We start from the raw sequence: 27,134 nt of genomic DNA on the forward strand, positions 1-27,134 counted from the left end.
TGAGGTTTGCTTTATTCATTTATTAGATGTTAAGGAACTCCACAATGAAACAAAAATAATTTACTCATGGCGTACATGAAATTAGAACACATCTGTTAGGGTCATAAAGGAAGAGGGAGGGGTTTTTGGAGGAGCATCTTTCTGGGTGGGAATGAAAATGATGAGGAAAATTCTGATTTTCAGCGTCGTATGGCGTTCTCCAGGCCGGCACTTCAGACCAAAGTGTCGGTGAAACTTCGTCAAAAAGTCCATCTCCTTTCAAAACGCGTCATACAATCGCTGAATACATTTTCCTGCCAGAGAGGGATTTTTTTTTTCCTTTCCTTGTTTTAAAACAGCTCATTTAAAAAAATGAAAGTTGAGGAGAAAGATGTGATGCAGTCCATCCAATGTAAGTGCTTTTTGTGACCGTTTCTCGCACGCATTCACACACATGCACACATAACATTCTCTCACCAATTTAAACCTTTAACTAAAATGTGTTTCATCCAACTTAAAGCAATGGAGTGTGACGTTTGCATGCTTTATTTCTCAGAGACATTCCACTGTGTTCTCAGGCGTCCCTCGCTCAAAAGTAGCCCCGCATGCAAAAAAAACAACAAAAAAATCAGCTGCATGACTTGCGTCCGTATACTTTAGGATTCTTTTACATGCGCCAACGTATTGCATAGAACTCAGGGCTCCTGAAATTCCCTCCCGCGCCGTTTATGCAATCAATGGCTTCGATTTTTTTAATTTTTTTTTTTTATTTACTTTTTTCATAATTAAAACTATAGCTCTACATTAATGACAGTCATTACAACGGTATGCTTGAAAACAACTTCTGTCACCAATTCCTGCTCGACAAAAAACAAACAAAAAAAAAAAAACAATGCATCACTGCACTATCACAGGTCTGAGTGTAGATTATGCTTGTATTAAAAAATTCCTGAGTATCTTTGACTGTTAAGGAAAGGGGACGAGACCCTGATTAAGTTTGCTTCGTTTCACTACTCAAAGGGATTTTTTCATTTTCATTTTTTAAATTATTTTTAGTTAAAGTACCACAGGGCTAAACTATCACTGGGTTTAAACAACAGTCACACTCAGGAAAGTGGAAGCAACACCATGAAGATACAGCAGGAGGATTTTTAGTAGCCTGTGCTTCACTTCTGTGGTACTTGAGACAATTAGTTCACTTATGTTACTCTCAATCTTCACGGAAAATAATTTTTGATGAAGAAAAAGAAAACCGCTTTCGTTCAATTTGATTTTTTTTTTTAAGCCTGGAAAACTTCAGAGGGTTTCTAGAGAACAGCTCAAAGGGCGGAGCGGGAGGAGGTGTGGTTCCAAGTTACTGCGCAGAAGCATTTCTGCGGCCGTTCCCGTTTCTTGGAAGTCAAAACTTTTATTACACTCAGTCTGAACCAGTGTCTTCACAAGTTCTACACCACCACACACAAAACAGAGAAGACACAAATCAGAATTTCAAAAGATAAACCCAAAAGAAAGATTTAAGAAACAAAAACAAAACAAAAAAAAACACACACACCTCACATGGGAAAAACAAAATAAATCTGTAATTTAGAGTACTTCCTCTTTGTTTTTTTGGTTAGACAGTTGCCCAGCCACTTGCTACAACACGGTTTGCTTCCTTTGTATCTGCCGTGATGTCGTCCTGTCCTTTCTGCCTTGGGGGGGCTTTGAACTCAAAAAGACGTGTTCAAAAGTGAGTTGTTTTTTTTAAAACATGTCTACTAATCATTAAATTACAGGTCAGATAATTCTTAAAAAAAACAAAAAAACAAGCTTACGTTAAATTATGAACTGTGTTCGGTCATAAATTCTCATCAACAATATTTGCAAAAATAATAATGGGGAAAAAAACTGAAGCATTTCTGGAGTCTGGCTACAAACTATGTCAAACGTATCACAGCCAGATTTATTGAACTTCAAAAGATTTTGGAACATTTTAATAGCACCAATGTTTTGTACCATAGAATTCACAAAATATATATATATATATATTAGAAAAATGTTTCAGCTGCAACTCAGATGTCTGAAGAGATGGCTGCAATGGGGCCACCTTATGTAGGATCTTTAGCTCAAAACCTTTATTTTTATTTATTTTTTTTAATATGTAGATTATTTTTAAACCAATTTTGTGTACAGCATTGCAATTTGTAGGAGACCATTGGTATTGTTCCCCCGACAAAACATTAATTTATGATTATTTTTATGTTTTAACCTCACAAACCACACTATATCTACAACTAGCTCCTTAAAAGACTATCACCATTCGAAACAAACACAAAAAAAAACCTCAGACAACTTTTCACACACAGGGAAGTTGAGGATATTTAGAAGAAAGCTGAGCACATTCTCTACTTCGCTTTCAGAAAGTTGCACAATCAAGATAAATTAAACTCTCAAATCCGATACAGAAATCAAATAAAAGAAAAATCTTCACATCCTTGTATTTTCTTTCTGAATCTAACGTGGAGAAAGTAGAGAATGTGGCAGCAGTTGTTTCACGCAACATCTGTTTCAACTAGAAAAAAAAATAAAATAAACAGGAGTGAGACTGCCTGGACGAACAAAAACATGCACAACCATTCAGACGGCACCGACCACCAGAAACCTTGGTTCGCTGTAAAGAAAAATGGTGGGAACGGAATTGGACGAGGATAGAACAAAAAAAAAGAGAAAAAGACAAATAGAAGCATCTCTACGAGCTAACTGTGAGATTTGAAAAAGGACTGGTGTGCAGAATAATCATTGCATCACTCAAAGACAGAACTTTTTTTTTTTTATAGCTTTTTTTTTCCACTCTTTTTGTTGATCTGATTGTTGATTACACAAGGTTGTTGTTTTTACGTTAGTAAATGAAAAGCCAACAGGGTTATGTGTTGGGATGGGGAGGTTTTGGAGAGGGAGTCTCAGAAAAATTAGCCTACGTTAGGTTTTCCTGAATCTTTTGCTGGTAGAGGTCCAGTCCCAAGACCAGAGAAAGTTCTCCTGTTGGTGACAGGTGTCCTCCGCAAAACTGGAGAAGTCAAATGTTGCTGCTCCCTGGGGAGGGGAAAGAAAAAGAGGCAGAATAGAAAAAGTTAAAAACATAATGACCGTCATCAAAACAATACAGCAAATGAGGTTGTTAGATTTTAATTTTTTTGATGGACTGAAAAGAGTGCCTTCCATGAATAAAAAGCTGAAGATTTTGTTTCTAAGAACAGTACAGTAAATATTGTATAACATATATTACATAACACTAGTTTGTTTTATTGAACTACTAAATTGAGGGCCTCCGTTTCCTAGTTCTAGTATTTATTCTACGGTATTATCTTTAAATTCACAGTGGTTCACTGAGATCATTCTTCACTTCCTAGTTGTAAAACTACAAAATGCAGTGAGACATAAACCCCACCGGATGGCACTGTGGAGCACAATCTTCAACAAAACGACTCTAGACTTTTAAATATTAAAATGTTCTTGTTTGAGCTTGATTTTTGACAGACAGCTGACAAAGTCCATAAATCATTCAGAAGCCTTCGAACTTGTAGTTTACAAATATGAGTCCATATCATGAATGGAATACAAAGGTGCATTAATATTAACATTAAAAACTTTGACACTTGTTTAAAATTGTATTTCAATGTTGGGAGAATACCATCAGTTTAAAGCTTCTACAACTTTCTGGTGCTTAAAAAAACATATTGGTGACAGCAAAGCTTAAATATCTTCAATACGATGTCATGCGAAAGCGAGTTTAGGAAATACTTGCCAGACATAATAGCCAAGCAACAAGTTTTTAAGCCCTAAATGGTTAAAAAATAATTTAAAAAAACAATTTTGAAGTACAACATAAAATGACACTTAATATTTTCTACAGCTGTTATATTTTTACCCACATGAAACTCCACATCTGAGATTATTTGCAAAACCCCTGAGAGATTTAAATTCCTTTGTGCTGCACTAAACGTCATGCCTTTCATTACAGCTTAGAATACAACAGAGTAAGAAAAGAAACAAGGTTTTTTGGGAAAAGACTAAACTGAAAAAAAATCTACCAGGCTTCAACAGATAGCCTGTAGACTGACTACTTTAAAATAATAATAATAATATTAATAATAATGTTTTTAGTCAGGTCACTTTCACAGGCCAACTCTTACTTTGTTCACTACTACATTGGTTGCTATGAATATGTGAATAGAGCTCTAATTCATGTTCAGTTGTACCACTGAGTGCATTACCCACATAAAGGAAAGACCACAGATTATTGTAAAATACAATGAAAATTCTGGAACAACTGGCTGAAGTTTAGAGTTAATCTGATAGAAAAAGCCCACTTTGGAATCTGGACTTACCTGTACACTGAGAACCAGGGAAAAGGGGGGAACAAATTGTGTTCTGCCACCAGAACTCATCTTGCTGGCTGCCAATTCCTCCCTGACCACTTCTATTTAACAGAGGGAACTAGAAACAAAAAAACAGGAAACATTCGATCAATGTTCCTGTGAAATTCACAAGCACAACAATTTGTGAACCTTCATTACCTCTTGCATGTCGCCAACATAGTCATAAGCGATCCCGTACTTGGGGGTCTGACCTGCTGGTGAACATAAGTGGGGCTGCTTTTCCTCTGCAGATTCTTCTTGTTGAATCTTGCCCACATCCACCTGTTCGCCTGCGCTCGGAACAGCCGCTGCTGTCATTTTGCAGCTCAAGCCGCTCTCTTGCTCGGCAATCGGCAGAAGGGTACTTGAGCCCTCCTGCGAATCCAGAGAGGTCTGGGCACTCTTCTCCATGCCAGACTTCTTTAATCTTGGTAAAAATTTACCAGATTCCAGTTCTGACTTCCCATAATAAGGTCCCTCGCATTCGGCGTCCTCCTCCAGAGGTTTGAGGTCGGCCTGAGGATCGTCGAACACGTCTACCGGCGCCGCGATGGGAAAACTCATCTCCTCTTTGTCGGTCTCGGCCTCCGAATCGCTAACACCACCAGGAGACAGCTCTGAGGCCGATATTGGTCGGAAATGAGTCCTGGGTGAAATGCGGATGGCTCTGTACTGCGTCCGATTGATGCCGTAAATTCGAGTGTGGAAGGCTTCGCTCTCTGAATCCGAGCAAAGAATAGATTTAGGCTTGAATCCCGGACTGAAAGAAGCCATGTCCTCAGGCTCCAAAGAACACTCGACATGGAGGACTTGAGAGAAGGGATTGTTCAGGTTGAAGGATGCAAACGGGTATTCTAGACCTTGCTCCTCTTTGTGCAAGCCCCCGTATGATCCAAGCAAATCTTCATGGAAGATCAGAGAAAATCCCTTATTCAATCCGTCTCCACCTCCTTTAATGGCCTGGTCGCTCTGCCCAAAGGAAACGAGGGGCCTCCATAGGGGCCGGTGCCCAGGGGCGAAGCGGCTGCCCGTGAATACATCTCTGCCCGTGATGGTCAGCATGTCGGAGCTGGACGCGGAAGCAGCGGCGGCGGCGCATTGTAGCAAGCTATCTTGAGTATCGCTAGGTGGCACGACAGCCCAGTTTTTATCGCCGCTTAGTGTTTTCAACTCTCCATACACTCCTCCGAGGATGAACGATGTACTTTCCTTGTCGGAGTTCAAGTCCCAGGGCTTGGACGGAGTCATGTAATCCCCAGCGGCGTCCACTTTAGAGAGTTTGTTTTTGGCCAAGTCCTGTTCTTCTTTCTTGCCGTCCCAAAGGCGATACTCAGATCGCTGCACAGCCTTTTTCTGAGGTCTCTGAACCGAGACTCCTTTAGTCTGGACCTCTAGACACCGGCAACAGCAAGTGCCCGACTCATCGGAGAAGAGCCCCTTGCCTGGCTTGTCTGCCCCGTGCTTCGATGCAGCAAATTTTCCATCTCCTATGGCGGTCCAAATGTCTTTTATAATCCCTGAGCTGTAATTGTCACTCTGTTGGTTCGCGTTGTCCGAAAACACATCTGTGCTGTACGGTTTGCTCTCATCCCTTTCTAGCGCTATGCCACAAATGGACTCTAATTTAGATTTTTTGGTAAAGGTCTGATTGGGTGCTGTGCTGACGCTGACTTTTTCACACTTTTTGCCCGAGTCTTCCTGCAAAAACTCCAATATTTCATCTTCTAGATATGTACCCGAAAGAGGAGGAGGGATGACTCGGTCCGGTTCGTCTCTGCCGAACGGAGCGGCGTCCTCCACCAGAGCATTGCCCTGCTCGTTGTCCGACCGAGTCTCCTCTGAATGCGACCATGGGCTGCAAGTTCGCGTCGATAGGTTCGAACAGTGTTCCGTTTCGTCAAAGGCACTATTTTTGGTCCATATTAGCAAGCGGGACTGCTTATTAGAATGCGGGTCGAGACAGCTACTAGAATTGGTGTTGTTTTCGTGACTGACAGAAAGCGAGTCTCGGGGGAAGGGAAAAGTGGCGCCCTCACACTGCACCTCGAAAAGGGAGAAGCAGGATGAATCCAAAGCAGATGCTTCACTGGGAGCTTCAGGAACAGCTGGTTCTTCTACTGGTCTGGATAGCTTGCTCAGAGTCAACGACACGCTATCCAGCAGCGGAGAGAGCCGGACGGGAGAGTCTCCAAGGAAGCTTTCCCCGTCTATGTCTTCGGAAGAAGATGGTGAATAACACCCCCATACATGTACCAAGTTTTCAAAATCCTCCATTAAGAATCCAACAGTTCCCGAAGCTTCCTGTGAGTCTGCCTGTATTGCACTTTTCCCTTGCTGCTCAAGGCCATCTAACACTAAACAGCATTCTGCCTCATTGTCTCCTTGCTCTTTACTTTTCTGTCGAATCAGGCTCAAGATCCGACTCTCTTGTATCGTGTCTGAGGCACTAGTATCCAATATGGATTGATAAATATCGACTTCATAGAAGTCGGTAAATTCAGACAGATGCTTGTCATCTAAATCTCTACTATCTTCTGGCTGAGGGCAGCGCAAAGTGTCAGTGAGGTCGGCGGGTTCGTTGTCCACGTCGCCAGGTGCTTCCACGAAGTGCCCGTCCACAAATGAGCCTGCTGGTAGATAGGCCCGCTGGTAGCTCTCGCTGGCAATGCAGATTCCCTGGATTTTTTCGGGCAACCTTTCCATTTCCTCAGAAAAACCGAAGCCATCCGGAGAGCCCACCTTGCTGCGATACTTCGTTTCAAGCTTACTTTGACAGCTGCTGAATGGTACAAGGTACTCCGTGATGGGCTCGGTGTACCACAGGGGCTCCTCCTTGTACTCTTTTTTGTTTCTGGCTTCAACTGCAGACTCCCTCGCTTCCAGCCAACCCAGCTCTTTACGAATCTCCTTCAGCGGTCTCTTCCCCTTCTTATAAACTTGTGGTTGTTTAGCAACGCTGCCGGTCGCGCCGCCGCCACTCGCTCCTACTTTTCTTCTTTCCTCCTTATCGACCACCTTCATCTGCAGCTTCACTTGCCCGTTGTTGCGTGTCCTCTTGTTCTTGGTAGCCTCCCTGGATTTGTGCCTTACTCTAACTGTTTTGCTTCTGGATGACTTTGTGTCACCCTGGTTCCCACTGGAGCTCGACCCTGCCTCACTAGAACCAGAAGACCAGGATCTGGGTCGATATTTGCCCTCAGATCTGTGTCTGATCTGTCTCTTAAAGTGGCTGATGGTCTTCTCCTCCGCTGCTGCGCCACCATGGCATCGGTTTTCCTTCTCTTTCTTGCTTCGTCGTTGCTGGCCTCTCTCGCTGGTCACAGTAGGGATGGTACCACACGCCTCGAGGTGTCGCTCTTTTGCAGCCTCACCGTCACTATTGCAGTCTTTGGGGGAAGAGGTGTCTGTGCTGGTTTGTGGAGCTGCAGAGGATGATGAACTGGAGTATGTGCAGGCCTTGGCCTTGTTCCACACCGTCATGATCTCTTGGAGACAAACAGGTTTCTCTGACAAAGGAGGAAAGGCTTCATAGTACCTGCAGTCACACCAAAAAAAGGAAAGGGAGATTCAATTGCAATCAGAGTAGCTTTTATTAACTTGTGGCAAACAAGTTAGGACAATAGAAGACCACAAAGCTGAACAAGTAAGATTAAACTACAAGAAAATGTACAACTATCAAGATAATGCTCTACTTATAAAAAGCAATGTTAAAAAATGACATTTGCCTACACATTTATGCCAAATTAGCCATGCTTTATTGTCTTTCAAAGGGAAATTTTTTTAAATGAGATTTACATTGAATCAGATCAGCTGCAACTCCGCAGTTGTGTAACATACTGACAGATGAGTTCAAGATCAAATCTATTTTAAAGGATTTTGTAGAGAAGATCCAAAGCAAGTTCAAAAATCTATTCATCCAGATTTCTTTATTCACTCATAATGAGACAATGGCAAAAAAAAAAAACTGTGCAAGAATTCAGCATTCATCTGCAAGAACCTCAGAATATCAATATGAGAAAATACATGGACTGTATTCATTAAATTAATTTGCTGTTTATGAAGACTTAATTTATGTAAAAACAAATTACAATCAGACTTCAAACTTACATTTCCACCTGGTCCTTAGAAGAAGGCGAATCGGCACGTTCTGGTGACTGACAGCCATCAGATTTCTTTTGAATGCGTTTCTCTTCTGGAAAATGATTTTTTTTAAAAACAACAAAACATCTTACTAAAGTTACCATTTGTGACTTTTTCTTTATCAAAACAACTGCAAAGACAGCTGAACAGGAGAAAAATATTAGTTTCAAACCTTTCTGTTTGTTTTGGATGTCCTTAAGTTTAGAGCAAAGCTCTTCAACCAGACTCTCAATTCCAGAGTTCTGCACAGAAGACAAAAAACAAGAGGAATATCTGAGATTCACATCTTTCCAGGTAATCAACAAACAGTATGTAGCTACTGAAACTAAATGCTATGTTTCTGTTACATATTGCACACTCTGTATATATTATATGGTCAAATTTGCCACATCTCAACTATTAAAGACATGTTCCAGAAAATAAAATGACTGCAGTCTGTTTGCAAGTTGTAGTTGATCTGGCAAACTACTGTATTTTCCGCACTATAAGACGCACCTAAAAACCTTCAATTCTCTCAAAAGCCAAGAGTGCGCCTTATATATGGACCAATATTGAACTACGGTAAGCAGCCGCCGACTTCATTTTCCCCCGTAGAAGAAGAAGCGCGCGGTGCACGCTGGGTTTTGTGTAAAGACCCCAAATAGATACGCTTACAACACAGAGTTTAAGCTCAAGGTGATCAGTCACGCAGTAGAACACGGGAATAGAGCAGCAGAGAGAGAATTTAACATGAACCAATCAATGGTGTAGAAGTGGATATATATTGTGATTGCACTAACGTTTGATTTACCGTAACAGTATCAGACTGTTTTTTACGTGTTTATTGAATCGAGGAAAAGTTCCCCTCCACTATATGTTATACCTTGCTGTTGTTAAAAGATAAACTGTGTCACGAAAATACCACGTCACTGACTTTACCTCGGGAAAATAATAAAACAGCTGTTTATTCATTTTGGGAATGAATGGAGTTTTCAGAACGCTGGTTTGTAATCTATTAATAAAGTTTGACTGACCTATCTGACTGTTTTGTTGACATTCCCTTTAGCACAGTTCCATCTAATGGATGTATAACATAACCCCAGCCTCTACTGTAGCGTCTATTCTATGCGCCTTATAATGTGGTGCGCCTGATAGTGCGGAAAATACGGTACTTTGAAACAGCAGAGGGAACAAATGGCATGCACTCTTCTGGGATTGCATGCCATTTGAGTAGGTACCGGCAGGGACGCTCTTTCCACTCAGGAATAGGAGAGAACGCATGCTGATTACGGAAAATAGCCTAACTTCCCATCATCAAAAGTCCTTTTTAAATTTTTTTTTTTCCAAAAGCAAAACGACTGTGTTAGTTTATTAATTTTCCTTTCCAATACTACCCACTTTATGTATCTTGAAGCAAATTAAACACTTGAATTTTCCCAATAGTTTTCAGAAATTTTTTGAAAAGCCTGCTTAGAACGCATTGTTTATGCCAATTCGAACGCCCCTCCTGACACCGCGCTGAGCGTCGCGAACAAATGACCAAATGAGCCAACAGTGATATCATATTAAACCTTAAACTATATGCTTTCTAGACATACCCCGTTTGTCAAAGGTTTTTTTTTTAGTTTTTTTGTAAATCATAATTTAAGCTAATTGAGATATTTGCTACCTTCGACAAACAAGTTTAAGTCTATCTAAGCAATGCAGCCAGTTTTGCTAGTTTTGATTTCCAGGGCATAACGAGGCAGTTTATCATGATTCAGCCAAAGTAATGAAATAATGAAGTCTGATTTTTTTTGTTACTGTGCTTCTTTCTATTGAGCAGTGAAAATAAATAAAAGGTTTACATGTCTTTGGCTTCAACTTTTTACTTAGGGTTTGTTGTTAGTGCTGCAGAGCCTGTGCCGTTCAGAGCTGATGTTGCTCCTCCTGCACTTTGGACTGAACCATTGTTGCAACAATGGTTTCTTATTTTTTTCTTTGATGAATGGTGGATTTACTTCGTTCTACGTTTCTTTCGCCTTTACAAATTGATATTGTTTAAATACAAAGGTTATTTTTACGATTTTTTCAGGGGGGACAAATAAGGGTAAAATATTCTCATATTGTAATTAAATCATTTTTTTTCTCTTAACTAGAAAGAACTATGTGCTTTCATAAAATGTTGCAACGATATCAAAAATAGTATTGATTTTTTGTTTTTTTGCATCGGCACTGAGTTTGAAATTTGAGTACTCTACATTCAGCACAGAAAGGTCAATTAGCTTGTTTTTTCAGTCAAATCAGTAAGATGACTAATGCTAAGGAAAGAAGGCTTGTACTAACAAAGTAATGAAAGGCCAGCAGCTACAACTGCAGCCAGCTGATTTGTAACACTATAGGCACGTTCATTTAGCAGGAGCGGACATATCCTTCCAAAGATAAAGAAAGCAGCAGAACAGTGAGTTTCATGCACTGCTTTCATCAGCTAACGTTTACTGCAAACACATCCTTGTAATTTACTGCCTTCTTAAATTAAACGACAACGTGAATTACTTCATTTACAAACTTAGGGTTTGTAATCAACAAAAACCACAAAGCAGCTGCTCTTGTTTCCAACCCGACCGATTCCTGCTGCGCTCCGGTCTGGTCCGAAATAGAAAGTGTTGCTGTAGCGCTTCGCTCCGGCCCTTTTATTTCCTCCTGCATAGCTGCTAATGCCGGTCAGCTGACAGCCAGCCGGCTTTGCTGCAATCACATGCAGCGCTTACTGCTTAAGAAAACAGAGCACAGAGTCCGGCCCCCAGAGAGGAGCATGACACGGCTCCCGTGTTGCAGACCGTTCTCTCCAGCTTTTCATGTTGCATCGACTAAAGCAAACAGTCGTTTAGTCATGAAAACAATATTTGTTTCCTTTTAAGCACAGAAACAAAAGTGCGTTTTTCTGCCGGGTTGCACTAAATGTTTTCTTCTGTTCCTTCTGGTCTTCATTAATTATAAAACACAGCGTGGCTTTATGCTTAGTGAAAGCTGGAGTGCTGACCTGATGATGAAAAAAGCTACAGTCACCTGGCCAAATAAAGTGACGATGTATTTTCAGTCCAGATCTTCCCTTTTTCAATGCTCTGGCTTCCCTCTTTGACCCAGCTTTGTTCATTGCTTCTCTGCTGTGACTTATGCAATTAACATCCGCCTGACTTCACCTAAATAACAATGACCAATATAGTCGATTCTTAAAGCACACAGTGCCTAGTAAACATGTTCATTTCAAATTTTGGGGGGTTTTTGTCAGAGTGTGAACAGAGAACAGAGTGAATTTTATGTGGAATCAACACAAAATCTGCACCATCCTGAAGCGGGCGGGAATGTTTATGGTTTTATTTATGTTTATTTAACAGAGAAATCTATAAATCTCTCATTTATACTCAGCTTTAATTCAGCAGCATTTTTTATTATAACTTAATTTATTATGTTTTTAGAAACTTTTTTATTGTTATTTATTTTTAGTTACTTTTTTAATCATTTTTTCTCATTTTTGGCCCCTTCTCTGTTACTCTTACAAACAAAAAAACAAACATACATTTTTTTAATAAGAAACTGTCATTTCAAGATCTTTTCCATAAGTTCTTGTGCAAAACCTGCTTTCAATATCTACAGAAGACTTTTAAAAGTAACTAGATTCAAACTATGCTACTTATCTTTTTTCATTATCCATATTTATCAAAAAGACTCGCATCATTCTACAAAATACGTTTTCTCCCCTCTTGTAGTTGATTAATTTTATTCTAAAATCTGAAAACAGAAATAAATTCTAGTTTAATGTTAAAACATTTACAGAGCACATATATAAAACATTTTTGCAGCTCTTGGCAAATTTTATTTTGTAGCAGCGGGGGGAAAGGGTTGCGGACCCCTGCTTTACACTAACCCTACACTTTTCCTGGTTGGTTCCTTGGTCATTACTGTAATTAATACTCTCCAACAGAGCACATCTGTACCCAGACTGACTTAAAATCACACAAAAGATTGACTATTTATATCATGTTTGACTTTTGAAGGTTGCAATGGATTTTATTTATCAGAGTAAATAGGGTAAAATAATAAAGCACACCCATATAAGTCTATTTTTTTGTTGTTGTTTTTAACTAAAGAACTGAAAGCTTCCTTCCACTGCACAACTACACATTATTTCCTGCAGGTCTATTTTTTTAACATAAAATATGAAAATGTAACCGGGATGTGAATACTTGAAAACATACAAAGTACTTTTTATTAGAAGGTTAGGTCATTGCTAAAGGTGGAGTTCAGTGTGGATTTCCCTCAACCAAGATTAGAGATTATTTCAAACCTTTCAGAAACTTAACAAACAAGTTGACTAACAGCAGCTGATAACCACAGGATTTCAACCGCTGCGTGGAACAGAGCTTACTTCATCAGATGCAGAGCGAAGGCATTGCACGGCGGCTTGCTTCTTTATCTCCTCCAGACTCAGGTCGGTCCCTCCTTTCTTCTTGCCCTTGCCCCACTTCTTCCCAGCTCCTTTCTCCCATCCCAAGAAGATGTCATTCTCCTAGAAAAAAAAGAAAGAACAATAAAAGTTATTTATGTGACAATTTAAAAACAGAAACAATGACTTTTAGGGTTTCTCTTTGGTTGGACGAGAGCCCACCTGGTCCTGCAGGTCGTAGTCGTAGCTGTCGTGCAGGAGAAGGCTCAGGACGTAGCGGGTGTAGATCATGGCGTCTATCCCACACTTCTCGAGCTCCTGGCCAAGCCAGCTCTGCACCGGCCCCAGCGACTGGAGCAAGGACATCTCTGAAGCGGGCAGGGGGAAGGGGCAAGAGAGGTTCTCAGGAGGAGCAGGACCGTCTGAATCGGTGCTCACGGGACGCATGGGACCTCAGGTGTAGGCCATCTTCAGGCAGAGCAGCCTCATAGCGGGAAGCTAGCGAAGGCGAAAAGGGATGAGGAGGAGCCGATCTGGACGATGAGGTGAGGGTCGGGGAGAGGGGGTCACTCCAGCAGGATGTACTTAAGGGGTTCTACATGGGGATGCATGTAGGAAGTTTTTTATTGCTTTAAGCAAAAAAACAAAAAGAAAACAGAAAATAAAAAAGGAAAGGTGATTTTACTGGCGAGGCATGGCTGCTGAAAGCTCCCGGCCGCTGAGCAAAACACAAGACGTGTTTCTGTCTCAGGCAGAGAGGTCCATGGTGGGACTGGGTCTTACTGCACCGGCACGATCTGGAACACAAAACCAGCCTGTGTGAGTTTTTATGCAGAATAAGAAAAATGCAGCCTGTTTACATCTCAAAATATTCAGGTATCGAGAATACATCTTCACAGTTTACGGTTAAAATGCGAGTGATTATAGGGCTGGGCGATACGGACTTAAAGTTTTATTACAATACTTTCCGGTCACAATAAAAGTGACAATAACAGCTATTTATTACTTCTTTTTATGTAACTGTATGACTATGAGTCACAGCAAATATAGCTCCACAACCTCAAATAGAGCTTTGGAAAAACATTCCCCTTTGCAATGCACTTCTTTAGGATACCAGTTACAAAGAAGTGGGTTTTTTTCACTAAGATGCACACGGTAAATGGATTTTCAAATTTATTGATACTTATTGATGCTTTCATTGAGCAAATAATGGAGAAAATAGTAAAACTATCAATCACTGATAAGGACGGTTGTGGGGTTGGTTTTTAAACATCATGAATTGGAATTTACTGTGACAACGATGATTAAGAATCAATATTTGAGGTTACAGACATGAACACAGCTTAAATTGGTTGATTCCTTCATTTTCTACTAGATTTAAAACTAATATGCCTATCAAGGCTCCGCCAGAACTTCCTTTATTAGTCCTTTAAAATATGAACTCGGATAAAATCAGAATTGGCTCATTAAACTTTAAAAGAAATCGGAAATGTAAATGAAGGCAAAGCAAAAACTGTGTCAGAACTACAGTATATGTATGTAATCTACAAGGGCAATTCTATCCAGCTAAAATAATAAATTTATGCTACAGAGACCATTATTATGACAGTAATAATAGTTAGAAAAGTTAGAAATAATTCTTGATTATAACATAACTTGTGCATAAATAATGTTAAAGTCCCACACTAGCCTATCCTTATGCGAAGATGAACACAATTCCGGGGAGGTCTGTTTTGAAATTCATGAATTAAAGTAAAAAATAATAATAAATAATCCTCGAACACATTTACTTCGACTTATATCCATTCTCAAAAACAGTAAAGAGCAAGGCAAAAGGCGTAGTCCTGGATCACCGACGCCGCTGTGAGCCACTTTTGACAGCTGGGGGAGGAGAGAGAGAGAGAGAGCGGGGTGGAAGTGGGCAGGGAAAACAGAAAGCATGCGTTTCAGATGGTGAAACTGCGGGTTCGGACACCGACGACGCGAAGAGCAAATGGAGGCTGTGGAGATTTGATTGGCTGATCCGGGCGTCATTCAGCGGTGGCATTTACAGAGTCACCCGTCGGAGACGTCAAAAGGGCAAGATAAGGAGCTTTTCTGTGCGCTACCACACGACTTGAGCGATCCGCACCCTTATGCACAATAACACTGAGTCACAGGCAAACTGAGGGAGAACAGCTGAGAGGTTAACGAGCCCGGCCGGTACCGCGGTTTCTAAATATGGCTGACGGTTGTCTAGAAGCCAGCAGTTCTCTTGTAGCGGCAAGAGCCCCGGCTGCCAGTTTCTGTCTGCGCTGTCAACATACTAACTTCATTCAGCAGGTCAAACTTACCCCTACGGCCGTTCTCTGTACAGGACATGCGCTTAATTAGAATAAAATCTTTCCCAAGACACTTTGTAATTTAGAAGCGTTCGCAAACAAACGTGTGAAGCATGAGACGCTGAAAAGAAGCAACACTACAAATAATCATTTTTAAAAGGTTTCAGCTGTACATGGCGTTACATACCGGCAGTTTGTGGCAACAAAAAAATAATAATACTGCGTTGTGTTAAGGCAAGCTCCCTAACTGCGTGGAATAACATTAGGTAGCAGCGCAGCTATTTAACAAACACTGTGACTTCTGCTATTAAATGGCGATATTTACGTTGCTTTGCAGTCAAACCGCAAGGTTAGCTGGACCACCGACCTTTAGCTCATGTTAGCCAAGTTAGCTACCTGGACCTCCACGTATTCCGTCACAAACTTCTCTCTCTTTTAATAATATGGCATACGTATATTACCCCAGAATACGTTTAGGCGTTTGCGTTTAATGACGCTGTTGCCGTTTGCCTGCCATTAAGAACAGAACACTTTGTTACGGGCAGGTGAAGGGAGGTTGCGCTCAGTGGCGGCGATACACTGCTTTTATGGCTTTCCATTAAAATGACGACAAAAACACAAATACGTCAAATATTGGGCTGAATTTGCAGTCGAAAAGAACCGGGCTTTAAATATCTAAATGTCAACAATAGAAGTAAATGCGTCCAAAGAGGCTGGAACCATTTGAAAGCTAACGTTAGCTTTCACGTAGCTACGCTTGTTGTTGTGACCGAGGGGGAGGAACAGCGGCTGCACGGCACCAGAGGACTGTCAGACGTTTTTTTCCCCCCCCCAACAAATGTGCGCCATATCGTCATAAGGCGAAGGAGTTAACAAACTTAACATTATTCACCAAGCGGGAGCAAGAGAAGCTCGACATGTAAAGAACACCAGCGGAGACGGTTTACTCACCTGCCGTGGCCTGAAGTAAAGAAGCAGCGAAAGGGGAGCGGCTAGTTCTCTCCCGCTGCCGTTCCGAGCTCGAGCTCTGGAATCTGCTGCGGTAGCAGCGCGTATCATGGACGCCAACAGAAATGGCGCTGTTTTCGCACCTAGCGCTTCTTCACCAAAGCGCTAGCGAAACTGGCGACATTCGGGCTCCCGTCCAGGAAGGTCATTCGTCGATGACAGGGGATACGCGGAACCACAATGTCCACCGTCAACGAGCCAGTTTCATTCACGTACGACTATTGAATGCGCCACCCTCCGCGTTCGTATCTAGGCAACAAGGCAAACCTCTACTATCCCGCTGCGGTAGGTTTGATTCCTCCGCCCGGAGTATTGCATCAGAAGTCCAACTAGTACTCCCACAGTTTGCGCTCACACAAAGTGAAATTGAAAGACACGGAGCAATACTGAATGCAGAGATTGAGCTGTACAATAAATTCTTCAATCATCGTGATCAATGTTGATATTCACAAATTTACAATTGGATTATTCTAGCTACATTTGACAATATTTAAAGCACCCTGTAAAAGTATCGACACCCTTAAGATTTTTCAGCCTCAATATATTCTAATCTAATTTGTAGTAGACAAAATAGCACCTTACAGGAAGAATAATAATATTTTATAATGTATTGTTTGTTCGTCTTTTGTTTTTCAAATTCAAATCTGTCAAGCATGGTATTCATTTCTTTCAGCCCCCTTTACTCTGAAATTCCTAAATAAAATTTGATGCAACCAACTGCATCCAGGTCACCTAGTAAGTCAGTATAAATCTAGCTGTCAGGGCCACACAAAAAGTTGACATTAAGTTTGACACATATCCTAAAGTGTCAGTTGGAATGTCTATACACTTTTACACAACCAGATTTCTGCAGCTTTTTACAATTTTACCTCCAACAAGTTATTTAGCTTTTCATTTAAATAGTAGAGAATATATGTCAGATTACCCGTTTCAATGCATCACAAAAACTGACACCTTAGCATGGGTCTGTAGACTTTTTTTTTTTAACATCCATACACTTTCTTTCTTTTATTTTTAAAATAAGAACAACAATAAGAAGCATGTGTATATCGACAGGTAAAGTGACTTTGTGAAACAGTATTGCTAAGGAACTAGCGCAATGTACAAGCATAAATATATTCAATAAAAGGTACAAAATAACATTTTTAAATAGCTACAAGGAAGATGAGTGACATACAGAAGCAGTAAAATAATACGGGATGTTCTTAGATGATTCAGTTAAATATAGTATAAAAAAGATCAAAAATCAGCACAAAAAAACAAAAAAATGAAAACCTTCTGTACATACATCCAGTTCTTACCGGTTAAGATACCTTAGCCAGTACCTGGTTAGTGGATGAAACCAAGGATTGTTTGACACTCTAAATAAAATCTTTGTCTGAAAACTGAAAATAGGATCTTTCAGAAAGATAATGGTCAGAAACATGAGGCCGAGTGAGAGATATAGTAGTTTTGTCAGTAATTTGTCAGTAATTGTTGATGTCAACACACAACCTACACACATTAAAAGTTAAAATAATAATAATAAAAACAATCCTCAAAAAAGTAAATAAAAAAACAAGTTTTCTATTTAAGACATTGATATAATGTTTACGGTCACATCTGTTTTTGACATATGGACACAATGAAGAATAATATAACTAAAACGACTGATTCTTATATTGCATGTGTATGTGGATTTTTCTTTACATTTTTTTATTATTGATGTTTTTTTCTAAACAAATGAGGAAAGTCAGTCTGCATTGGGGGATTCTCCAGAGACTGACCCTCTTCCATAAATCAAAGGTGTGTAACGTGAGGCCTGACCACAGGGGTCACCACCTGTAGCATTACATGAGTTGAAGCCCATTGCCCAGCTGTCTGCACCGCTGTCCAGATGACATAAAAACGCTGCCTCGTTGTTTTTAGCTAGCAGCTAAAAAAATACAAAAAATGTGTACATGAGACACTGCTGGCAAACAGCAGAGCTAGTTTGTGTGTAGTTAGCAGCAGTTCAGAGGATCCCTCAGGGCTTTTTAACAGATAAGCTTTTGATTTGTATCTGGAGCCGGAACAAAGCCACCCGACGGCCCGCTGACCTTACAGACGCAAAGCCAAGTGGAAGTCGTGTCAGCCTCCACAGTCAATATCCTGCATGTCCTTGTATGAATCATCCTAATCATTATTGGAATCTTTCTGCTTCGTCAACGTTTCTGTCTTCCCTGAAGCTGATAAGATCTCGCCTCAGCCTCGAGCTGCAGGCCGCGATTTAGCATTTTTCTGCTCCGAGCTTTATACTCTGACAACTTCCTCCTTCGGCACTGTTAATTGAAACTCGATTTAGAGCATGTGGCACAGCTATAAGATTCCTTATAATCCTCTTTCAAGAAGATGGTTTAAAGGCATTAGGGCAGATTTTTTTTTTCACTCCTTAAAAAAAAGACAAGACCACAACGAGGTCTGTACTGGCAGCTCGTTTGAGGAAATGCTTTTTGCATTTCAAGTTGTGTCTATTGAAACCGAATTTGAAACCAGAAGTTTACACACACTGAATGAAAAGACGCACATTTTTTTATAATCTCACTGTTTAATCAGACCAGCCTTCTCTTGGTTTAGGTCAGCTAGAATGACCGACACTATTTCTATTTTTCTAGATGCCACAAGAATGAGAGAAAGAATATGTCAGAGATGTTTTTATTAATGTCTTCAAAATCAGAAGTTTGCACACTGACTGATTACTATGTCCTGTACAGTCATGAGCAGAAAGGCCGCTCAGAAAGGAGGAAGCCGGTGCTCCTAAAGGAGAATTTAAAAGACAGACTGCAGTTTGCAAATGCACACAGAGACAAACATCGTTATTTCTGGAGACATGTACGGTGGTTTGATGAAACTACAGTAGAAATGTTTGACCATATGGCCATAGTATTTGGATAAACCCAATAACTGAACCACCTGGAATTTGGACTCTGTTGAAGTTTTTAATGTCACCCAATCGCTAACATTTGCCTATGACGCAACAGTTAACGCTGTGAAGCTAACCGGAAATTGCCTGGGCTGTAGAGAAGCACAGATCCGAACGTGACAGCTGTTGATGTTAATTCAGTATTTGGATGCGCGGCCAACAATGACTGAACGGCTTCGTTCGCTTCCTTTGCTGCCATTGCTAAAACTACAGGCAGATTGCAATTCTAAAAAAGCGCAGAAAAGCGCATTGTTCACAACGTCTCCGTCTGCTTGCTAACTGGCCATGTAGAAATTCTACCAGAGAAATCCAAGTGAATGGGAGAAAACCCAGACTGAGTTTTAAAGTGAGATAAGAACTGAGCAGAACTGCGTAGGAAGACAATGGCAAGGCTCTGCCACTAAAGAGGGAAATATTTGAAGGTTTTTGCACAGTTTTACTGAAGGTGCCTGCAAAGGAAGCAGACACATGTTTGCATGTTTGACCAACCTGACCTGACAGGTATGGTTTGGAATTTTTGTTGCTGCATTTGGTTCGTCTCAGACAATTGCAGTTAATCAGAGGTAATCCAGATAATCTGACTGGTCTCATGAAACCAGTCAGTCAGTGAGTTAATCATCATCATTTTCCTCATCAATATTGTCATCAGCATCCAGTCACATGCCAGCGTTCACTAAAGCCACAAGAGCAGCAAGTGATTCTTGGCTATTGAGCTGACACACTTCTCACTCTAATCCTTTTAGTGAATTGAAATAGTTGCCTGTGCAGAGACCAATCACAGCCAGATGAATTAATCAAAGGGGCCAATAGGGATCGTTGAGGAACACTCTAATCCCCGCCTTTATCAAAGCCATATGACTTTAGTTCCTCTTTATTATCTCCAGACCTGTTTACCACAGTCTGGTTTCAGTCTCTGTGTTGTTGCCCAACTGCATGCTTGTTCTTCACACAGACCTTCACTGCGGCCTGTCTGACTACGGGATATTTTTCTCCCTCTTCTGCTCACAGTTATGCAATGTTTTTGCTGGCAGCCAGCTTTTATTCTCTGTCAGCCATTATTGTAGGCCAGTCGTATGTATGGTAATAAAAACAAACTCAGCCATGAACCTGTAAACGTCCATATACTGTATTCCCCTGATTGTTGGCAATCTCCTCATTCTCGTTTGCTGGAACGTGTTGCTGGGATCATGCTCTGTCTTGCAGAGAGGTTTTACTGCAAGCCAGATCAGAAAGAAAAGGGGGATTGGTGTAGTTCTGCCTTGCAGTGAAGGTTCAGTTTAACAATGTACTGTAAATATGTATTGCGTTACGACAGTCAGCGGTCGAGGGGTGAGTAATTCTATGACTACCTGACTAATGAAAGTCAGAATTTTTATGCTTTTAGGTCTGTAATTTGCAATTTGGAGTCAAAACAGACGCTTGTCTTTAGCAACTATGCGCACCGCGCGGCAGAGCGTAGTCCAAGCTTGACTCAGTTCAGCTCCACTGTTGAATTTTTGTATAGTTTTCCATAGCTTCTTCTCCACAGGTATGGCTTTCACCTGTTCTCCCTGCCCCGGTCAACCCTGACCAGATTCGTCTCCAATTGCAGACATGACGCGGTTCTTCCCCTTTTTTTGTGGAATCACCTCAGGTCTGGTTCAAACCGGACCTAGCCAGATATTACGAGCAGGCAATGTGATCGGCAGCAGACTGCAGCTGTAGATTGGCCTGTGGGTTTACGTCGACATCTCAGCCACCATTTTCAATCTGCGATGAGACCCAGTAGTTCGCCCTGAAAATTCTGGATTTTCTAATCAATAGCTGCAAAAGCAAATGAGATTGATTAGCAATGCTTGCCTACGACTGATGGTGTCATAACATGCTACGGTGAAATATCATCTCTGTCACTGAATATTGAGCACATCATGACAGTCATGTATGACACTCATGTGACTGTCAGACAGCAAGAGCTCCATCAGTCAGAGGCCTCCTCAGATTCGCTATCTCATGTGACTGCCTCCTCATGGTAGTAACATGACTGACTACCAGCCCACAGCATGACCATCCGCATCAACTCGCTGAAGATACTTGGACGATATGAGTTCCGACAACTTTTTTATTTCCCTTTGGGATCAATAAAGTATTTCTGAATTTCTGAAGAGTGGGTATAGTTCATGTGTTCAGGCTGAAACATGTTCAGTGGAAGCTCAGAAATTAGTAACTACAAGCCAAGAACAAAAATAGAACTTGCAATATCTCACTGAGATTGTGTTCTAAAGCAGATTCCAGAATACAGACTCCTATCTTGGAGACCATTATTGTTTTCCTCAAACCACTGAGGTTAAGATGCTTAAACAACAACTTCTAAAACTGGTAAAGCATATCATTGGTTTGATCTACTGTGTATCTCTTCATTTAAACATCCATTCATTGTCTTTACCCGCTTGTCCGTGCAGGGTCATGGGAGCTGGTGCCTATCTCCAGCGGTCATTGGGCAAGTTGCCAATTCATCACCGGGTAACACAGAGAGGCACAGCACAAACAACCATGCACACACACACACACACCCGCACACACACCCGCACACACACACACACACACACACACACACACACACACACACACACACACACGCATGCACACATTCAGATCTTAGGGAAATTCAGAAAGGCCAATTATCTTAACAGTCATGTTTCTGGACTGTGGGAGGAAGCTGGAGTACCCAGGGTTTGAACTCAAGACTTTCTTCTTGCTACAAGGCAACAGTGCTGCCAACTGCGCCTTTCATTAAAAAAAATAAAATAAAAATAAAAAAACAAGTTATAAATCATAAAAGACACATAAATATAAAGGTATGACACATTGTATTACTTTATTCAAATCACAAGAGCGTATCCTAAACTTTAGAATGAACCACTAAACGCTGCAGACTGTGAGCTTCTTACGGCTCAACTAAATGCTAAAATGCATCTCCTATCCTGAACGGTTTTCTTGGTTCTTCTTTCTTGGGCCCCTTCTATCTTTCTCTTAGGTGGTTTTCGTGACATTGGTTTGACCCACTTAGTTCCAGTTATTTTCATTGTGTGTCAGTCAGACCAGCAGCAGCAAAGCTTTTTCTTTCACTCGCTGCAAATTCTTGCACAGGTCACCGAGTTCTTTCTATAGCGGGACCACGGCTATTTAGGGTACGACACGTTCTTTCTGGACTCACGGCGCTCGCGTAACAAAGCCAGGAAAAGGGGGGAAATCTTGTGATCTTTTATTCAAAATAGTTTTTTTGTTTCAGCAGGATCCACATGAGACGGTCTCTGTTTGATAACCAGCATAGATCCGTGGTAAGTCTGTAGCGATGTTTCCTTTACAAATCCGCACAAAAATTACTATTCCGTTAATGTAAAAAAATAAAACAACACACAATTTTGCAATTGTGGTGTTTCCACTAAATAAGAAATGCAATTAAAATCACATGTGAATAGGTTTGTTCATGTGAAAAGCAGTGTTATCATCCTCCAACTACTTCCTGTCATCTTTTTCATGGTTTGTGCGAGTGGCAACATCTGGTTGTTGATAATGTGATGCAAAAAAAGTGTTTTGCAAAATACACTAGTTTTCCTTTGGCCCAAAAAAAGAAAATAAATGTTTTTTTGAAAAAAGCATTAGGTAAGACGCTTCTGACATTGTCTCTATAAGACTGACTTGACACGAGGATTATGACATTTGCAGCCCATGAATAGGATTCGTCTGCAGTGGCTCTTGCTGTGACTACAGCCTCAGTCCATTTCTTATGACGTTTCCCCAAAATCTTGACCTACCAAATGTTTTCTTCTACTCCACTTTCCATTGTTATGCTTGGATACAGAACTCTTTGAAAAATCAGTTCTCTTCAGCGATGACCTTTTGTAGCTCACTGTCCTTGTGGAGGGAGTCAATGCCTCTGGACATTTGTTCAGTCAGCAGTCTTCCTGATGATTGTGTAACCTACTAACCCAGATTGAGACAGCATTTAGAGGCCGAGGAAACCTGCGTAGGCGTTTCATCTCGATTCACTTATTAGGGGGAGACAATATTTTTCCTCTAAGGAAAGTTCCACTTTATGAAATGAGTGACTTTGTCATAATATTCTTTTTTTTTTTTTCAGATGTTCGTGTGCAGCCGGTGCTATTCTGGAAACTTTTAGATTTAAAATCAATGATGTGATAGAAGGGCCCAGTCCAAGCCCAAATCTTAATCCAATTAAGATTCTGGGCACAAGTTAGAGAACTGATATTAAGAATTCAGAACTCTTTATGTCCGAAGCTGGTAGAGACATGCCCGGAAATTCTTGTGCCTGTAATTGCAGAGAAACGGGCACAACAACGTGTTAATGTGAAGGCAGCAAAGCGGTGGTACGTTGACGCTTGTTGTCGGAGCGCGACATAATTTGCCCCCCCTGGATGTTGCCATATATACAGTATATATATGTATATATATATATATATATATATATATATATATATATATATATATATATATATATTGTGATTGTTGTAGCCTAAAATTACAGATTTTGCAGCAATATTTTTTACAAAAAGTTGCAGTAAAAGTTGTGAGGCAAATTAGAAGGACGCAAAGGGGGATTGGTCAACATTCAGTCGAGCTGCAGTGACTGGTCAGTTTTGCGGAAAAGTTGCGATGACTAGTGAAAATTGCGAGTCTGGGCAAAATTTGCGGAATGATGAATTTTTTTGCATCATAATTTGTTGATGGCCAACATCGTGGCCAATACCAGGCGTCTTCCGGGTACGGACGCCTTTCTGTGTGGACTTCTATGGATGAAAATCCTCCCGTCCTCTAGGCAATTGGTGAAGCTAAAGCCAAGAACTCGTCGGAACTATATCAGACCTCGGTGACGATAAAGGAGAACAGCGCGTCGCTGTCGCTTTGTTTGACTTTGCGTGCGTGTGGGTGTTTGCTGAGCGCACAGCGGAGACAGAGAGCAGGCCTGTTTGAGCCGGGACACGCCACCGGCCACGCTGCTTTTCATTACATCACAGGCGAGAGAGGCTGTGGTGGCAGAAAAATGGGGATTACGACACCGGGTCACAGTCCGTCCGCAGAGAGAGTCTGCTGCTATCTGGGCTCTGCAGGCATGATTGCGCTCTCAAAGCAAACAACGTGTCCTCACAACCCTGGTAAAGCCCGTCTGCAGTGTGCAGCTGACAGACTGCAGATAGTCGCCTCAACAGGTTTACGATGCATCGTTTGCACAGTTTTATTTTCACTTTGAAGTTTGTTTGAACAGAGCAGTTAAAGCCAGACTAAAAGCCCAGCGACAAAATAGTCGAGAAACCAAAATCACTGCGTAAATGCGGATGGGGTATGCATGAGTTGTTTTTATTTTATTTTGATGTCTGTTTTTCAAAAACCCACTCATAAAGATTTTATTCAATAAATGCTTGTATTTATTTGTCATGTTATGTTTTGTTTTTTTTTCATTTAATGTGGATAGTATACAATATTGAACTTATTTCTGTTCAGAGAAACGAGGAGAAATCAGTGTGTTAAGTTCAGATTTTTCACCATCTACGTTTCATCTGATCTGAAAGGTTTTCTTAAGCGTCAGCCATATTTGTTGGTCCTGCTGTTAAAGATGCGGTTTGAAATCACTTCTGCATTGCGCATAGAAAAACAAAAACAAAAGTCCTGTCATCAATTTGAATAAGAGAGAAAATAGTAGTTTAGCAAATTAAAACTGGTGGCACAAATATTGGTACCCCTTAAGTAAATAAATTTAAAAAAATGTTTAGAGGAGATCAGAAAACCACCTCAAGTGAGTATAAAAAAACTTCTTTTATATTCTTTGGGGGGGAAATTAATTAAATAACTTTAAAGTTATTTTTGAATTTTGCCGTTTTCATTCATCTTTTCTAATGCAATTCTTTTAAAAAAAATATATTGATGGAAACACGGAGAGTAAATCATGATCAAACATTTACTCCTATTACTAACGTGACATTGTTTGAGGTTTGCATTTTATAATATGGCGGAAATTTGCCTTTATATTTGTCCTGAACTGAGTGGTAGTTAGTATGAGAAACAAATTCTTGCCTCCCTATGGACAATGGTTTTATGATGTTTGCTGAAGGTAAAATACAGACAACTTGCAGCTTCCTTTCAGTCTCTATTCCCTAAAACAGAAATCAAGCAAAAAGGAAGATTTAGCATGGTTCCCTGAACTTTGCCGCCCGCTTTTGTTTTCAAGCATTTTAATTCGGAACTAAAACCAAAACCAAACAATGGATGTTGGTGAGAAATTTCTGCGTCAGAACTGAACTGAATGCTTCCTGTTCCACGAAGGCTTCAAAACCATCCACCCGATATCAGCAGAATGTTCTTTGCCCTCGCCTTTCAGCTAGCTAGCGACATGAGTGGGTCAAAGGTCACACACTAACTGCTGGTAGTGAGTGCTGTTCCCTTCCTTTCATTCTCAGACCGTTTGGTTATGTCGACAAAGATAACCCGGCTCGTCCGTAGGCGGAGGCAGACGGCGTCCTGCGGCTGCTTCCATGAATTAGCATGCAGCAAAACAGGCTCTGCAGAGTGTTTAGTCTACGGAGCGGATACCAGCGGCCTGTTTGACAGTAACATCCCCTGTGACACTCAGCTGAAAGGTATGCGCGGTATGGGAGGAACTCAGCGGCACGCCGTCTGAGCCCTGGCAACTGGTTGTTAGCCCAGGCCCTAACCTAAAGGCCGTGCACACGACCAACAGGTCGGTCTCTGGAAACAGGTTCCTGGGTGAAAGAAAACGGCGCTCTTATTAATATGATCTGCTGGTTGATTATAGAAGATTGCATGATTTCCTCCTGCTTTGCGATGCAAATTGATCACGAGTCGCTCAGCACCTGTTGCTGGTTTGAAATGTTTCTCATGATTTTGACTGCTAAAAAAAAAAAAAAAAGAGTAGACCTTAAAGTTTATACGGCGGACTTTAGACGGTATAATGAGTTATATTGTTAAGCTGTACTGCTTTAAGTAGGCTGCATATGTTATCCCTGATGTTCTGTCTTCAGGAAACGGTGTGCCTTTTTTATTTTACAACTGCATTCCTTTCAATCTGCACTTCTTTCAGAGAATACAGGTCGGACCGGCAGGGTGGTGATGTGTGTGGTTCCCTTCAGGCTGACATGACGGAAATATTAGCAACATGGAATTTACTCGCCTGTTGACATTTAAAGGGAATGGCACTTACTCATCTTGTCTGATTTATGTCAACTTCTCTAAAGAGCTTCTTTCATTCAAACAACCTGATATCAGTAAATGAGATTGTTTTTTTTTTTGTTTTGTTTCACGCTTCCAAAAATCAAAGTTCTTAATAATGGCACATTACCTCTAAAAATAAGTTATACTTTGGTGCCTTTGTAGTCATCGATGGATTCGTACCAAACATTTACAGGTAGAACACTGGCTTTTCCTGTTTGGGTTGTTTCATAGCGGCCATACATCAACTCATACCACACCAGACTTTTCTCATTTTTGTCAGCTCTTTATCGCTGACGAGGGTTTTGTAATCCACAGTCAAAACAGCTGTCAAGTAAAACCAGTCTGCTGAGGCGCTTGTCCAAAGTCTCAGAATTACCGAGGTCCGTCGGTACAAAAACCAAATGACGTTCCATGTACAGATAAACAGAGCAGAGACAAAGAGCAGCAGTGTGCTCACCGGCGTGTTCCGGATGTCAGGCCACGAGACGAGCCGGGACACCGTGGTGGATCATATGACCCGGGATGTGTGGCTTTAAAACTGAATGACTTATTCATGACTGCGCTTGTCCGTCTCCTCACATGGACCGGGGTTCAGCAGCGTGTACAGCAGCCGTGCGCTTGTAGTTGTGTGTCCCTGTGGTCAAAAGTCCTGAACACCGAAATCCTGTACAAGGTCAAGGGTGAGGCCAGTGGGGAAAACTTTGCCATACAAAATGATT

The 27,134-nt window shown here is 41.0% G+C and overlaps 1 protein-coding gene across 1 annotated transcript; it reads right to left on the reverse strand.

Annotated features, from left to right (window-relative positions):
* Nucleotides 1–16,528, reverse strand: kiaa0232 (KIAA0232 ortholog). Its single transcript, XM_028038112.1, has 9 exons — nt 16,194–16,528; nt 13,607–13,718; nt 13,144–13,516; nt 12,904–13,044; nt 8,689–8,758; nt 8,484–8,568; nt 4,536–7,911; nt 4,347–4,455; nt 1–3,051 (listed from the first exon to the last, which is right to left on the reverse strand). Exons 3-9 carry the CDS (start codon nt 13,366–13,368, stop codon nt 3,035–3,037), a joined length of 4,023 nt encoding a protein of 1,340 aa, XP_027893913.1. The 5' UTR covers nt 13,369–13,516; nt 13,607–13,718; nt 16,194–16,528; the 3' UTR covers nt 1–3,034.
* Nucleotides 16,529–27,134: the final 10,606 nt, after the last annotated feature.

Source organism: Xiphophorus couchianus, chromosome 14 (genome assembly GCF_001444195.1).
Source record: "Xiphophorus couchianus chromosome 14, X_couchianus-1.0, whole genome shotgun sequence".
Taxonomy (NCBI): domain Eukaryota; kingdom Metazoa; phylum Chordata; class Actinopteri; order Cyprinodontiformes; family Poeciliidae; genus Xiphophorus; species Xiphophorus couchianus.

Coding starts and splice junctions, on each gene's coding strand:
- kiaa0232 (XM_028038112.1), bottom strand. CDS start 13,368: ATGCGTCCCGTGAGCACCGATTCAGACGGTCCTGCTCCTCCTGAGAAC. Junction 8,759..12,903: donor TTCGCTCTGCATCTGATGAA/GTAAGCTCTGTT, acceptor TCTTCTGTGCAG/AACTCTGGAATTGAGAGTCT. Junction 8,569..8,688: donor CATCCAAAACAAACAGAAAG/GTTTGAAACTAA, acceptor ATCATTTTCCAG/AAGAGAAACGCATTCAAAAG.